The 15,387-nt window shown below is 34.8% G+C and overlaps 2 protein-coding genes across 18 annotated transcripts in view; one reads left to right on the forward strand and one right to left on the reverse strand.

Moving 5' to 3' along the window:
• Positions 1-15,387, forward strand: part of PAQR3 (progestin and adipoQ receptor family member 3) — a 43,083-nt gene that overhangs the window by 12,781 nt on the left and 14,915 nt on the right. For 2 of the 15 annotated variants that reach the window (XR_011649070.1, XR_011649075.1), the window contains exons 6-8: positions 2,726-2,874; positions 5,517-5,635; positions 11,050-14,392. The exons of 1 other annotated variant lie outside the window; for it this stretch is intronic. Coding sequence is in view for 10 of the 14 variants with exons in the window: in XM_058296530.2 (XP_058152513.1) it covers positions 5,517-5,635; positions 11,050-11,121 (191 nt within the window). In the remaining 4 variants the exon portion in view is untranslated. Of the gene's footprint in view, positions 1-2,725; positions 5,460-5,516; positions 5,636-6,943; positions 7,011-11,049; positions 14,393-15,387 lie in introns of those variants that run through there. 12 more of the 15 variants (XM_058296530.2, XM_071215906.1, XM_058296539.2 and 9 more) reach the window with 9 other exon arrangements.
• Positions 7,001-15,387, reverse strand: part of BMP2K (BMP2 inducible kinase) — a 135,912-nt gene continuing 127,525 nt past the window's right edge. For all 3 annotated transcript variants that reach the window (XM_058296524.2, XM_058296525.1, XM_058296527.2), the window contains one exon: positions 7,001-12,512. In XM_058296524.2, the coding sequence (XP_058152507.1) occupies positions 11,080-12,512 (1,433 nt within the window). In that variant the 3' untranslated portion in view covers positions 7,001-11,079. The remainder of the gene's footprint in view (positions 12,513-15,387) is intronic.

Here is a 15,387-nt window from a genome sequence, read left to right on the forward strand (position 1 = left end):
CACAATATTTATTGACAACTCCAGGTGGGATTACCATCATTTCAGGGATATGAATTAGTGACAGAGCAGGGCTGGACTCTGAGAGTCTTGTTTGCCAGCTGCTATTTTTATAAAAAGCTGAGCACTAATTATCAATTACCATTTACTTCTTTATAAACCAGCTGGTTTTTTAAAAAGAATTTATATATCCCAGGATTATAAGAAATAGGGAAAGAAAAGAAACTAAGGAAATGAAGAGAATGATAATTAAAACAAGCCAGGTTTTGAGTCACTTCACAGTAAATAAACTATAAGGTTCATGAAATAAAGGTCTCCAATCTGGCTTTCAGTTTCCTGGTACCCAGTGTTAAGAGGAAAATAATACAAGGGTGTTAATGTCCCCAAATTATACACAAGCTTGTCCCTCCAGAGAAACACAAATTTTTCTGTTCTTCAGTCCTGAAAGAAATTTTCTGATGGAAAATAGCTAAGGGGACACTGTATGGAGTAAACATTGCTCTCCCAAACATACATTTGAGTGTCTAGGAGCTTCAGTTTGGGTTCAAATCCCACCTTTTTCATTTACTAGCGGAATGATCTAAATAAGCAAGTTACTTAACCTTTCTCAGCTCATTTCCTCATCAGAAACATGGAAATAATACTTTCTCACAGGGTTATTTTGATAGAGGAAAAAAATGTATAAAACCTTTAGCATAGTTCCTAGCAAGTGGTAAGCACTCAATAAATGTTAGTAATTATGGGGTTGTCCCTCAGTCCTAGTACTGTAAATGAAATGTGTGGTTTAGAAAAGATAGTTCTATAAAGGAACAAAAAAATCTTTGGCTTGAGTCAAAAATAAAATTTACAGTATTTAAAGCAGTTACTTTTTCATCTGGGGGTGCTGGAATTAAGAGAATGATTTAAATTCAAACTAAAACTTGTAGCCCCTTTCCTCCTGGGCTAAGCATCATTTTCTCAGTCAGAGATGGAATTGTACCATTTCTCAGTTGGGTTGAGGCAGAAGAGAGGATGAGAAATGCTTATCTAGGGGATGAATAGACATGACTTCTCAGGCATTCCTCTGTGACTTGGTTTTTCACTGCTTACCCTTAAATAAGAGTGGAATGCAAATAGGAACCTGGAATATAAACTTTACGATTCAGGAACATAACTAGGACAATTCCTGAATTGAAGACCATCCAACTTCCAGGCAGAAACAGAATTTTCCTTAGGAAACAGTTCTGGTAAAATGCATTTTTAATCACTTTATTAATAATCCTTTTTAAAATTGTTTCTTCACAGAGACATGTAGAAAATCAAAGCATGAAAGTTACACACATGGTTATGGCCAAAGGGTTTTTAGACCTTAAAATATTCAGATCAGGAGTTACCCAAATTGCCTAATATAAATACATATAAAAGGTCAAATGTTAATGTAACTTAACTTTCTTCTAAGATAGCTTGATGTAAAATGTGCTCCCTATGTAACTCATTGTGTGGTTTGAGTATAGGTACATTTGAACAGTGAATATATGGAGACCTTAGAAAATGAAACATCTTTACAGATGAAAGTGATAAATACAGTCTCAAGACATTCATGTGTGAGTGGCCTAGGAAGTTCCCTGGCCAGTCATTTACTATATTAGAATAAAGAGAAGCATGTATGCTGGTAGTGAGATGGCGGGAGGGGAATACTGTAAAATAAAATATTTTTTGATTCATCTCAGATTAAATTTTCAAAAACACAAAGTGGTATTTGATGGGAACAAGGGCTCCTGGAGTGTCCATGGATAGAACTGAGTGGATCTGTGATATTTGTATTACAATATAATCAGTTTTCTTTGTAATTCTCAGTATTTTGTTCTTAAAAGGGGATTTTTGGGGGAGCAGATGTAGCTTAAGTGGTTGAGCACCTGCTTCCCATAAACATGGTCCCAGGTTTAATCCCTGGTACCTCCTGAAAACAAGCAAATGAAAAAGCCAACTCTCATTGGGGAGCAGATGTAGCTCAGTGGTTGAGCACTGGCTTCTTGTGTATGAGGTCCTGTGTTCAATCCCTGGTACCTCCTAAAAGAAAGTTGGTGGTGGGGGAAATCACTGTGTTTTATGAGACTGTCAAAAAGCATCAATGAGGAGACAGAAGTTAAAATGAATCCCTACAGAAAGAATCTTGTTGACTTGTACTTTAAAATATCCATACTGTACTGATTCTTCTTCTTCATAAGAATAAAAGAGAATATTTACATTTATAAATATTCCATTAGTCAGATAATGCAAGATTCAAGTCTGAGCTTTCTCCTTGCACAAATGTGCTTCTGGCTGATTAATATCCAGACACAGTAGTGAAGGTTGCTCCTTTGTTTGTAGCACTAGTTTTGCCTCCTCAACTCTGATGTAATGTCTGTCTTTCTTCTGTCAAATGTATCAGTTGAGATGTGATAGACAAAAGGTAGGATTCCTAAAATTAACCAAGTTAGACTTTGAAAACAAACATGAGTGAAAGTATCTCTAATTCACTATTGTACTAATGAATAAAACATTAAAATTAGATTCAAATATGAATTTATCCTTTTTTTAAAAACATGATATATCCAAAACAGGTCTGAATTGCCAGTCTCCAGGCACTCTGAAACTGCCAATATTTTTCGGCAACTAAGCCATACTTCCAAGGCCACAGGTAGAAAAATATTCTACTACTATCAAAACATTACAATCAATATTCTGTTCTTTTTACTTTCCCTTCCAGGACAACTAAACTACCTCGGATCAAGCCACCAAATATGGCATATCCTTGCAGTAGTGATGTTATATTGGTGGCATCAGTCAACAGTGTATGTCATGCAATACAGACATAGCAAGTCTTGTTCTGACTATGTTTCACATTTGTGAATTCAGGTATGGCTACCTGGTATATTCAGTTATTAAGCAATTTTTGATGGGGAGTTATATATCCCACTATTTCTAAGGTTCACAATAGTTTTTCCTTTTTCCTCTTAATATATCATAAGTAATACTTTATAAAAATGGAAAAAATAATACTTTGGGATCTGTGATAACTACCCCGCGGGCCCTTAAAGCTACTTAATTTGCTGCTTGCACAGAAAATGAAAATTAGTTGACATTCACCAGAAACATCTCAATAATAATGAACGTTAAACCAGCATAGAAATAGGATACATTTTACTTAACACCAGCTTAATTTCCTTAGTAAGGGCTCATCTCCATTAGAAAATGGAGTCATCCTGTGTCATTACATTAACAGAATAAATTTTTCAGTAGATGAAGTTTTAAATGCCTGATCAGAGCACAGGATACTACCCCTGTGCTTAAGAAAGCTAGGATTTTGATTGTAGAATAATCACTAGCCTTTAAATACATGGTTTGTGAGAAACTGGCACTTAAAATATTAATTTATTTAACCTTAGGCTCTCCTCTCCCAAGGAACATTGGACTTTTTAGTTTGCCAGAACAAACACTTTAACAATTTTGCTCCTTTAAGTTTAGAGACATGTTGAGAAGGGGAAAAGAATTTGCATTGTAATTTTCTATCAGATAAGATCTATATTAGAAACTGATTACATGATTAGGTGACAATCTGTGGTCTAAAAACCAATTTCTTAGCCACCTAGGCTTTTTCTTATTTAGACATTGATTTCTTACAAGTGAATTACATAAGATTTTTTTATTCCAAAATTCATATAGCAGAAGAGCTTTCACCTAACTGAATTCGTAGTCCTAAAAGTCATGATGATGAGGGTTCCCAGATATTTGGGTGCTACTTTCAAGGCCATGGAATCCACCTGGCCCAGTCTTGACCCTGAAATGAACCTCAAGCCTTAGAACAAAATCATGTAGATGCCCTGTTTGATCATATAGTTATTTCCTTGTGATCTAGTCCATCTCCACTTATGCATGTGTTAGCATTGCATTGATAACTCAGAGTATTGATGTACTTTAATATTTAGAACCTGAACCATTAAATTTGATCTTTATTGTGTATGCTTAAAAAGTAGATCTCACCATGCTATCATACAACATAACCCTCTTGTTCTTTGGTCTTTTAATATGCATAAATTAAAACCTTCAACACATACATTCATAAAACCTTTGTTATTGGAATATAAAATATTTTCCAGGTTTTTTAATGAGTTGACATGAGCTGTTTTAATTAGTGGTATAATTTAAGGACATAAGAATTATTGAGTATCTGAAAAGGTTTGCGTGATGGTGAAACTTATCCCTGAAATGCCTTTTGTGGGTCTGATATTAGGCAAGTTACTATATTGTGCCTCAGTTTATACAACTGTAAAATTTTGTATTTTTTTTTCCATCATAATGTTTTTGAAATATAAATTTCCCATGCTAGTATCTTGGCAAGGAGAACTTTCCCCCAGTAGGCTCAGTAAGGGGAAATAGCTGTACTCATTATGATGGAATACTACATTGAAATGACTGTTTTACCTCATGAAGCCACAATTTGATCTATATTCTAAGTGAGAAAAAAATTCAATGTAATGGTAGGATATATTTCCTAGAATATATGCCTCATTGACCTATATGATATCATTGCTTTGAACCAGATATTTTGCCATTTTGGCCTAATAACATATACAGAGTAGTTATTAATTAATTTTAAAGTGAGGGAGAAGCTAGTATTTTTAGGTCTGAAATCATTATTAGTATTATTAAGTATTTTCAAAATTTAAAAAAATTGAACCTTAATTTTCCTTTAGTTTTTAAAAATACTGTTTTTTTTGTTATAGTATATGAATTATATAATACTTGCTATCTAAATTAAAAGACAAAAAGAATATACTATATATTTTAAGAATGTTTCTTTGAATTTCAAAGGCATACGGTCTGATCGTAAGTAGAATTATACCCACACATTTCAACTTTTTATAAAAATGTTAAAATATTGTAAAAAACCAAACAGTCTTCTCTCATATTTATCTTTGTTATGATGTATTTATTATAAATAAAGTAGGGAATAAGTGAATGTGGATTGCTGTCAGCTATAAACACTTCTGTAAGTTAGCATTTTTTGACCACCTACTGTGTGCACAGCACTACTGGCAAAATTTTTAAGACACTGTTACCATGAAAAAAATATTTTAAAATTGCCTACAAATCTGAGCCTTGTAATGATGTGTATTTATTTTTGTCTTTATAGATTGTTATGAAACAAGTTAGAAGTATACTGTTCAGCTGCAACATTAAAAAAGACTAGTTTGAATTTTACCAATGTGTAAAATGTAAAAATTCTTTACAGCCTTTAAAAAAATAATTGAAAATTATCTATGGCGTTTTTAAATAGTCTATAATGATTTATAAGGTTGTGGTCAGCTCATTTAAGAAACAACTTTCTATATAAAGCCTTTCAAATAGCAAGATAGTGCTTGTCTTTTATTACATTGAGTGCAATTTAGTAAGCTGCATGACAAAATATTATGTAAATAAATTTGGGTTTACTAAATATATTAAGTTCTACTTTGTCATTCTTTAACATATATAACAGCTTCAAAATCATATTTTAGAATCAGGAATGAAGATTCAGGGAATATCTGTACCTCTTATGACATCCCACCTGGACAAAGTAACTGATTTGAAGATTGTGATTGACTGGCATAGAGCTGTGCAACTCGCCATTTGGCAGGTACCTACCCCTACCTAGAGATATACTTTGCCCCATATTAATGTCAAAGGGCAAAGCCTGTACTTCTGGGTTCCTGCCAGTTGCTGAGATGAGTAGATCCATATCCACCCTAAATCATCATTCCCTGTAATCTTATCCCTGCCAAAGTGTGTTTAGTTCCAACATAGGAATCAGCTCAAAGAAGTAAAGAATCAGCTGAAAGATTTTAGGGAGGGGCAAAAGTATCTTGATACTGGCACTATCATAATAATTATATTGAAAGAGGTGTAGATGCTGTTGAGTAGCAAGGTCCCTGAAATTCTTTACTATACTTTCCGAGTAGAGTAGCAAGTAATGATCCTGAACTGAAAAGGGAGAAGTAAATATCAGCTGTAGGGTATCCAATGAAAAATGAAACTTCCGTTCTTAGAGGGCGAGAATGAACAGCTATCAAGGTTCTCGTCCTACTCTGTAAATCTGAGATAAAAAAAAAAACCATTTAATGTACATGTAATTTCAACAGTGCCCACCTGAAGCAAAATCGACCTATCTTTTTAAATGTGCAACAACAAATAAAATTTGAAAAGCTCATGCCCTCTGTGTGAGAATATTCTTAACTACTTGTTAAATATGGTTGCTTGAGCTGGACCTAAAAAGGAATTAGCTATTCAAAACAAAAAGTTTAAATTGCAGCATATGTTCTTCTCTATAAAGAACAACAAAAAAACTAAAAATAAGAACTATAAGTGAATTTGAACAGTGATACATTCCAGAGTTCCTTTCTTTTTATATAACTTTTCTAATTATTTGTGATATTTTGCTGCCTTTGTGCTGTTTTTAAAGATAGAAAGCCCCTTTTTTCCACATAACATCAGTTAGATAGCTATGACTTCAAGCAAAATGTTCATAATAAGACACCAATCTAAAAATCTTCAGTGTTATGGTATAATACATTATTAAGATAATATTGTGACCCTGACAAAAAACTTAGACCATAAATCTGATAGATTTTCTTTTTAATGTGCTTTTCTGACATGATCGAAGATTAAAATACTTCTATATAACTGTTAAATATCCTTTAACAGTTATATAGGCTGGCAGTTTTTAGAGTTTGAAAATATGACACATAATGAAAAAATTATGCCAAACAACTTATTCAAAAGGCACTTCGAAGTCTTAATGAATTAGTAATAATTGCAGTGACAATAAATTTGTGTTTTTTGTTTTGTTTTGTTTTTTCAAATCCTAGGCCAAAATGGGTTTTCTTACTTAAACAGTGAGCATCTTAACAACAGGGATCTAATTTTATTCATTTTTTTATTCTGCTAGCTGGTACATAATCGGCGCTTCATGTCTATAGTATGAATGAAAGAACTGAATAGAAGATTCATATGCAAAACTTTTAATAAGACAAATGAAAAACTCTGAAGTCACTGATTATAAAGAATATGCAATCAATTTGGGATTTATTGCATTTAAAGAAAGCAGATTATTAAAACAGTAGGTATGATAAATACAGTAAGAAAATAACTTTAAATTTCAAACAAAACAGAGTAAGTGACAGACTTGTCAATAAGAATATGCAATGTAAAGGCAGTAAGTAGTAAAATCAGTTAGTGCTTAATTATAGGGGAAAAAAAGCAACTGCTACTATAACAGTTTTCCACCTGTATTTGAGGATTGAATTCACTTTAAAAGTATGTTTTGTAATAATTAAGAATTAACTATAATAAAGATGTAAATCAGGTTTATTTAAAAGTTAAAGTTATTTGCTTAGTGGTACATAAAAGTCTTCAGAAAATTCAAGTTTAACAAAAAATGGAAGTGTAATCAAAGAAAGTGCACTTAAAGCTGTTTGCCAGCAATTAAAAAGTAGCTTCTATACTGTTTACTATTAGATGATTTTTCAAATCACAAAAAGAGCATAGTAATAAAAAACAATTCTCTTTCAAAAGTAGCACTATAAATTTAAAACAAAAATAACTCCAAATGATGACCCTCTGCATTTTCATCTACCTTATTCTTTTAGTGGCTTTTGTAAACCCTCACTAGGAGTTTTGTAAACTAGGAGTGAATGTTCTTTTAGATATGATTGTAGTTGCAATTACATTTTTAAAAAATTCACATTAACTCCATAGTAGAGATATGTGATATGCATGCATATGTGTGTATATGTATTTATCTTAATATGTAAAATGCCACTGAGTATAAAAGCTTTCAAATAAACTATATCATTTATGTTATTCTCACAGTAGATAAGTCATTTCATTCTCACAGTAGATCTGTCATCTTAGTAATTGGACCTAAAATCATGAGTAGTATTGCTTAAAAAAGAGGAAAAAATTTACTACACATTCTACATATTTTAAAGCAAACGTACTTAAATTCCCCAGAACTAGTGATATTAATACACCTTGTACCGTGTAGCAGTTTATGTGAAGTACCAAAACCTAAAATAAACCAAGCAGATTAGCTGAACAGTAAGAAAGCTGCTCTGCCTGAAGAGTGGGCTCCACCTTATATTTTCCACAAGCAAGATGACAATAGTCTATCACTGTCAAACAATAATAAGGTTGGACGGAAAGGTGTATCTATCTGCAATACCAGGTAATGTCATAACTATGCCCAAATACACAAAGGCACAGGATATTGTGGTGGAGTAGGAGGGTGGTGGAAGAATTACACTATTTGTCAGTTCAGTTTTCATCAAGCCTACAACCTTTCCTCCTCCACCTAATATAGATACCAAGCAACTTTTGTGTCTTAGCAAATACATTCTTCAGTGCCGTAAAAGCTGATCCTTTTAATACTAACATTTTATTGATGTAATAATATTAAAATAATTAAGCAAATGGTCCCCTTTTGAAAAGACTATTCAGAATCAACATGCATTATTAAAGCTATTAGGAAAGAACTTTGGCCACAGATTTTTGCTAGCTTCATAGTATTTTACTTCTCTTAGTGATGTTTCAAGTATAACAGGTTTAGAGTTATGATCACTTTTACCCTAAAGCAGCACAGGGACACCTGAATAATAATATGGAAATCTTTTTTGTTTTCCTACTGTCCTTCCTTAAACCAGTGTTGGACCATCTCATAACAGAACTCAACTTTTACTGAGTGCTGTGTGCCAGGTATAAGCACTTACCTGGGTGTAACCTAAACTCATAAGGCAATTACCTGGGTGTCTGTTGTGTGGAGTAACCTAAGTTTGACCATGGTAGGTAGGAGGGATCATTGAAAATAGTAACCTGAATCTCAATATTCCTTGGGAAAATGCCTGTACTTGAAAACAAAGGAATCTCCCCACTTCTATTTCTGAATCCTAAATCATTGGGCTGTACTATAATACATAAAAGAGTGGGTATTTTTAAGTTAGGTCAGAAGTCTTTCTGCATAATTTATCCAACATAAGCCAAGTGTCTCCATGAACTTAAATGACTGAATCAAGTGTAAGCAGTCTTACTATCAGATCGACTCTGGTATTTCACATTTAAATCCAAGGAAGCCACACTAGTTCATCCATTACCCCTTCCGAATGATGGATTCATAAAGTCTAGCAGATACTAATGCCAAGGATGAAAATAATCAAAGAAGAATACTGTGTATATGTCTACCAACATATTTTCATTTTTAAAAGATCTTGTTTGATACAAACTTAACTGAAGTTTATGAATTTATTATGTGGAATCATCAACTCTTCACTTTTAAAAGTATCACTTGAATCAACCTGAGAATTGGGAGAAAAAAGGTGCAAACATAACATTTGCCTTTGGCACAAAGACAAGTAATTGAAAAAGATCCAGTCTAGTAGAATAGTTAGTCTCATGCAGTCCAACTCTAGAAGGACAGCTCTTAGTAATGCAGTGCTTGATCTGCCTCTTGTACACTGTGAGTCACACATTGCTTCCCTTCCTGTCACCAAATTGTGTATCTGACAGGATATAAAAGAGGAGAAGCAATAAAAGATGACTATATGATTTAGTTACGTATACCTTGCTTCTTTCCAAGTTCAGAACTGTGAAATCAGGCAAATAGCTTATTCACATTAATTCTAATAAAATTACTCATAAAATATGCTTTAGTTGGATTTATAGAGTTAATTTAAAATATAGCAATCAAGGCAAGTGCCAGCTGGTAAGAATTTCCAACCCTAGATTCAGATCTAGAAACTTCTGAATGTTAATTTTATAGAACAGTTAATTATAACTGAAAACAGTTGGAGACAGCAGATACTATAGTCACAAAATTTCTATGAAATCTCAAATTTCTAGTTAGGATTTGTAGTAAAGAAAGGCAATTTGGTAGCTGGGTTCTTTTCACTGAATACACAATCAATCAGCACAGTTAAGATGCTAGTCCTTCACTATCTAATAACAGGAGATGTTTTTTATTAGTGCAGTGGTACTTGCGGCAGGATGCGTAAGTCCTGCCCATAAGGCTTGTGGATTTCACTGGTCAGTGCAGTTTATTGAAACTACTCTACCTTTCAAACCTAACTGATGGTGGGGATTATTTGAAGGTGGTAATTTAATAAAAATCATTATTAAATGCAACATGATTTTATATTGGAAACATCTTTAAAAACAGGATCTCAGCTACATATTTTTCCTAAAATAAATTTCTATATAACCTTGGACTTACTCCCAGTTTTTCCAATAATATGATTTATTAGAGGCATGATATGTTTTTAGGCAAGCAAACCATTTACAAACAATATAAAATGTTTCTTAAGAACTGAGTGTTTTTTTCTTTTATATGTTCCAAATGTCAGAAAGTTCTAATTTAGTTTATGTTCCAGGCTTCTATGTAAAGATTCCATATTAATGGCACTTGTTTTTTAAAGTGAAATGGTTTTAGGCACAATAGTTATTTCTGGCTCTGCTTTGTAGGGAAAGGTATAAAGGATGAAATCTCTGCACTCTCTAAATATTAACTTCTTAATTCTTTAGAGAACTAGATTGTTTTTTACCACGTGGAAATTAGAAGAGACTTAAAAACTTCATAAACCCAACCTGTATATGTACAGAATAACTATAATTTTAAATGCTGGATTATGGAATGCACACAAAAGTGACATTTTCTTAAAATAACGGTGTCCCTTTACGGTCACCTCTCAGTGACTGCATAACCAGAAAGGTTCACATGCTTTCACTGGAAGTATCACACTTGCATTTCTGTGCTGTCATGTCAGTAGATGCAACCCTTGGTTAGTGCTTGCAATTTAACTCCCTTTTCTCTTGCTTGAAAAAAAAGTCTTTTTAAGAGACATCAAGTTACTACCCTGTGGAAATATTTCCTTTTTCTATTTTGGTTTATTTAAAAGGGTCACTTACCTATTCTGATTGACCTGTAAGAATGAATGATAGAAAAAACTATACAAATAACTGTCATTCAAATTCATAAAATGAACTATTCATACTTTTTTGAAACAGGGGTTAATGCCAAGAATCCATCAGAAGTATCTACTGTTTAGAAGGAAATGGAGCAGCACCAAATGGGTCTAATTCGACTGATTGGGACTGTTGGGACTGATGTGAAGTGATGCTTTGCACCACAAGTTCTGTAAAGGGCACAGCACCAAAGTCATCCATTTTCAACGCATCTGCACTATGGAATGACCCATGTAGTGAATTCTGTCTTGGCCGCCCAGGCAGTACGGTATTGTGGTCAGCACGAATGTCGCTCAGGCCTTGATGTGAAGGGTGCCGGGCCAGGTCTGAAGGATGGAAGGGCTTGGCCCCAAAAGGGTCCAACAGACTCTCCTCGGGTTGCAGGACATTCCCCCTGTCTTTCCCGTCAGTCAGCGCCACACTAATGTTCTCCTTGGAGTCTGAGATTGTTAAAAATTCATTGCTGCTTTGAGAGTCTCGGCGGCCCACTTTTTTGTGTCTACGAGCCCTCTCTGGGGTGCGGTAGGTAGGCTTCAAAGTCTTTTTTGAGCTAGTTGGTGTGCCATGATGCCGCTTCCCATTACTTTTTGCCATATCCTGCTTTGTGCGCCTTTGGCGAGAGGACAATTTCTGTAAGCTACGCTGTTTGACTTTTTGCTGCTGACTCCCAGTTATTTCTTCAAAGGGCACAAGCCCAAAAAGGTCCTCGTTGCTTTTGCTTTTACTTGTTAATGTGGGAAAGGGCTGAAATGGAGTGGAGCCAAATATATCTACACTTTTGGGACAGCCAGGGAGAGTATGTGCTTCAGGCCCCACTGCATGGCAGTCATGTACATTCAACCTCTTGCTAAAGGGCGCCTTGGTGAATACATCAAATTCCTCTTGCTCTAGTCCCACAGGAGGAAAACGGGTCTCGAAAGAGAGGTTCTTTTCATTTGCTCCTTGCTGGGGTTGTTGAGCATGCACTGCAAAGAAGGGAACTGCACCAAAGATATCAAACTCCTGTTGAGGAGTCTCTACCCCAATATCAGAGGGTAGTTGGGTTAGGGTGAGGAGTGTTATGTTAGGATCTTGGATTTGTCCACTGCCTGATCTGTCTTTGTAGACAGGGCTCACATCACTGTACTTTGCCTTGGCCTGCTCGTAATCAGAATCAGAGCTATGTTTTTCTTCTTCCTCATCTTCAGAATCCATGAGGAGAGGCCTATGACCCAGATTTTCTGGTTCAGTATCATCATCATTAAAATCTCCTTGTTCTCCCTGAAGAACTTCATCTTCTTGTTCTTCCTCTTCACTGCTCTTAGGAGAAGGGGGATCTGATTCAAAATCACTTTCAGATTCATCATTCCCTTTTTGCAGTTGACCTTCTACTGATGAATTCTCTGAGGTTTTCTTTCCAGTCCGGTGATCTTTATACACTGGAATTGCTTTTCCATTCTTGGTAGGTTTTGTAGTGCTATTTTCTTGAATCCTAGATGAATGATCAACTTTCTTTTCTGGAGAACCTGTAAGTTCAAAGAAAAATTACTATAGCATTCCAAGGCATTTCAAAAGTCATTTACACTAAATGTATAATAATACAAAACATTACAAATCCCTCATACTAGTTCCATTAGAGGGGGAAAAAAAACTGTCATGCATTTGTTCTTAGTTAGGTCCTTTAGTGTCCTTTAGACACACTTATCTGTTCCTTACACAGTACCTATAGGCCTTCATTGATATAAATTTTTATTTATAGCATCCAGGACTCTAAATAGAACAGGCAAGCACATTTTCCTTTTTCCCACCATTTTGCTTATATTTTAACTGTGTCATAAGTTTTTACACAACGATGTTTCACTATAATTTGTCTTAATTGGCATTTTGATTTTTTTATAAGTGAATGCATTTGAGTTTGGTTAATATGAGTGCATTCCCCATAGCCTCATCAATGCTAGCCTACTAGATATTATAGATGCCTTAATTCCAACCATCAGTATGTTAAATGTATGCTAATTATACCTTTACTCTATAGTATATTAGTTTACCTGAGAATACAATGCCCTCACAATACATGGATATACTGAGTTGATTTTCCAGAGGTGGGGATGAATTTGTATTGATCCAAATACGTATTCTCCCTTTCTTTCCTTTAGGATCAGTTATTTCCAAAACAATTAGCTATGACTGGAAGAGTAGTTTGTAGGCATGAAAATTAACTCTAATATTGGAAAAACTATTACTTTCATTATCTAGAATACTAATGCGTCTGAGTATTTCCTAGTCTGAAAATGCAGCCCTTTTTCCTAATCTTTAATACTAATGTTTGTATTTCCTAATCAGAAAATGCAGCCCTTTTTCTTCTGTGAATGTTCCTTCTTGGTTATATTTGTAGAGACTTCTCTTTCATTATTCTTGTGTTAATTGCCAAATGCACACTACAATAACTCTGATCTCTTTAACCCAGGTCTTTCTCCTGAGTTCCAGACTCAGATCTCTATTACTGGTCATACAGTTTTTCATGAATATGATGTATCTTGCCATTATCTCAAACTCAATTATTTTTTAAAATTCCTTTATCATCTTTTCTCTTAAAATACGTTCATCACTAGTTCTCTAATAGTGAACAGCACCTCCACCTACCCAGTCCTCAAATCAAGAACTCTGGAAATTGTCTTCATCTTCCCACCAGTTACTGTGTTATTAAAATCTATTGCATTATCTCTCAGCAGCTACTTAACCTCTTAACTGGCCTTTCAGCCTTTAGTCCCACATCCCTCGAACTACTCTCTACTGTCACCAATAGAGTGACAGTAAGAGCTTTTAACTACCTGTTAAAAATTTCAGTGGCTAAAGAGCACAGGATGCTCTTTAGGCGGGCTCTGTCCAACCATATCTTCAGACTCAGACTCTAATGTCTCCTATAGGTAGTCTTCCTTTTAGCCACCTCCTATCTCTCCCTACTCAAACTCAGAAACAGAATAGCTCTCCTTTGTTATCCTACCTCTTCATAGTTGCTGTCAGAAACTTAGGAACCTAGTAGATGTGGATAGCAAGAGAAACCACTGCATTATTATACCTCAATATGAATACTATTCTACCACTTTCACTTTAATTCAAGACACAGCCCATTTAATTCAGAACCACCCCTTAAAGAAGACCCGTTCTCTACTTGGTATACCTAATGAACCAAGCACAAGCCTTCATTTTAGCTTAGACTGCACTGTATTGCAATTTGTTTGCTTTTCTGTCTCTTGACTATGAGCTCTTAGAAAACAAGGCCATTGATCTCATTTGACTCTCAATTTTGTTAAAGGAATCAATAATTAACTACTCTGAGTGCAACAGCTGTGGACATATTCAATACATACAGATACAATAAAGGAAGTTACATAGAAAAATAAAACGTTTCATATTTGGAAATGTCTTTAACTCAGAATTTGGTCACTCACATATTCTTATTTTCAGGGCACTATACTACATGCTATACATTGGTTATACACTATTTAATAAAACAAACAAGAGCTCTGCCTCCAGGATTTATATCAAGTGTGAAAAACAGTAAGTAAACACAAATATGATCTGTGAGGGGGGGTACACAGATCTGCTCAGGATAGTCAGTGAAGGCTTCTCTAGGACAGAGCCAGCCAGGTGGTAATTATTAGCATGTTTGCAGGCCAGTTCAAGAGGTTATGGGCCAGTGTAGTTGGAATATAGTGAAGATTAACACTGGCAAATCATCAGGGAAAGGCCCAGATCATGCAGGTCCCTTTAAAGCCCTGATATAGATTTTATCCTAAATTCAGGCTAGAGTAGAAAGCCATTAAAAGATTTTATGATCAGATTTCTGGTTGAGGAAGATGAGGCTGCCATGTAGAAAAACCGGAGGGCGAGTAGAGGGGAACGTCAGAAGTGGGGAGAATAGGAAAGAGGAAATTAACAGTAATTCAAGTTAGAAGTGATGGTGGCCTCCCTAAGGGTGATAACAGTGGAAATAAAGAAGTAGAATTAAAGAGAAACCAAAAAGGAAAACTCTGGATGGGTAGGGGTACCATTAACATAGAAAAGAGTGAGTAAATAATAAGTTGAGAAATGTAGATTATCAAGAGTTTGGTTTTGGACACATTAAGCTTGAGGTATCTGTAAGAAATTTAAGTGTGAGCAGTTAGATATCTTTCGCTTGAGCTCACTGATTGATCATAATCATTACAGAGGGTACTCAGAAATAGCCATGAAACCAAAGGAAATCGCCTAGGAAGAAAGTTGTCCAGTACTGAGCCCTCTGGTGTAAAATATTTAAAAATTAGCAGATGATGAGGAACCTGCAAGGTAAACTGAGAAGTACTGGGCAGAGAGGAGAACCAAAATCAGGTTAGTGCAATGCCACAGAATCCAAGAGTA

The sequence above is a fragment of the Dasypus novemcinctus genome, chromosome 1 (genome assembly GCF_030445035.2).
Source record: "Dasypus novemcinctus isolate mDasNov1 chromosome 1, mDasNov1.1.hap2, whole genome shotgun sequence".
Lineage (NCBI taxonomy): Eukaryota > Metazoa > Chordata > Mammalia > Cingulata > Dasypodidae > Dasypus > Dasypus novemcinctus.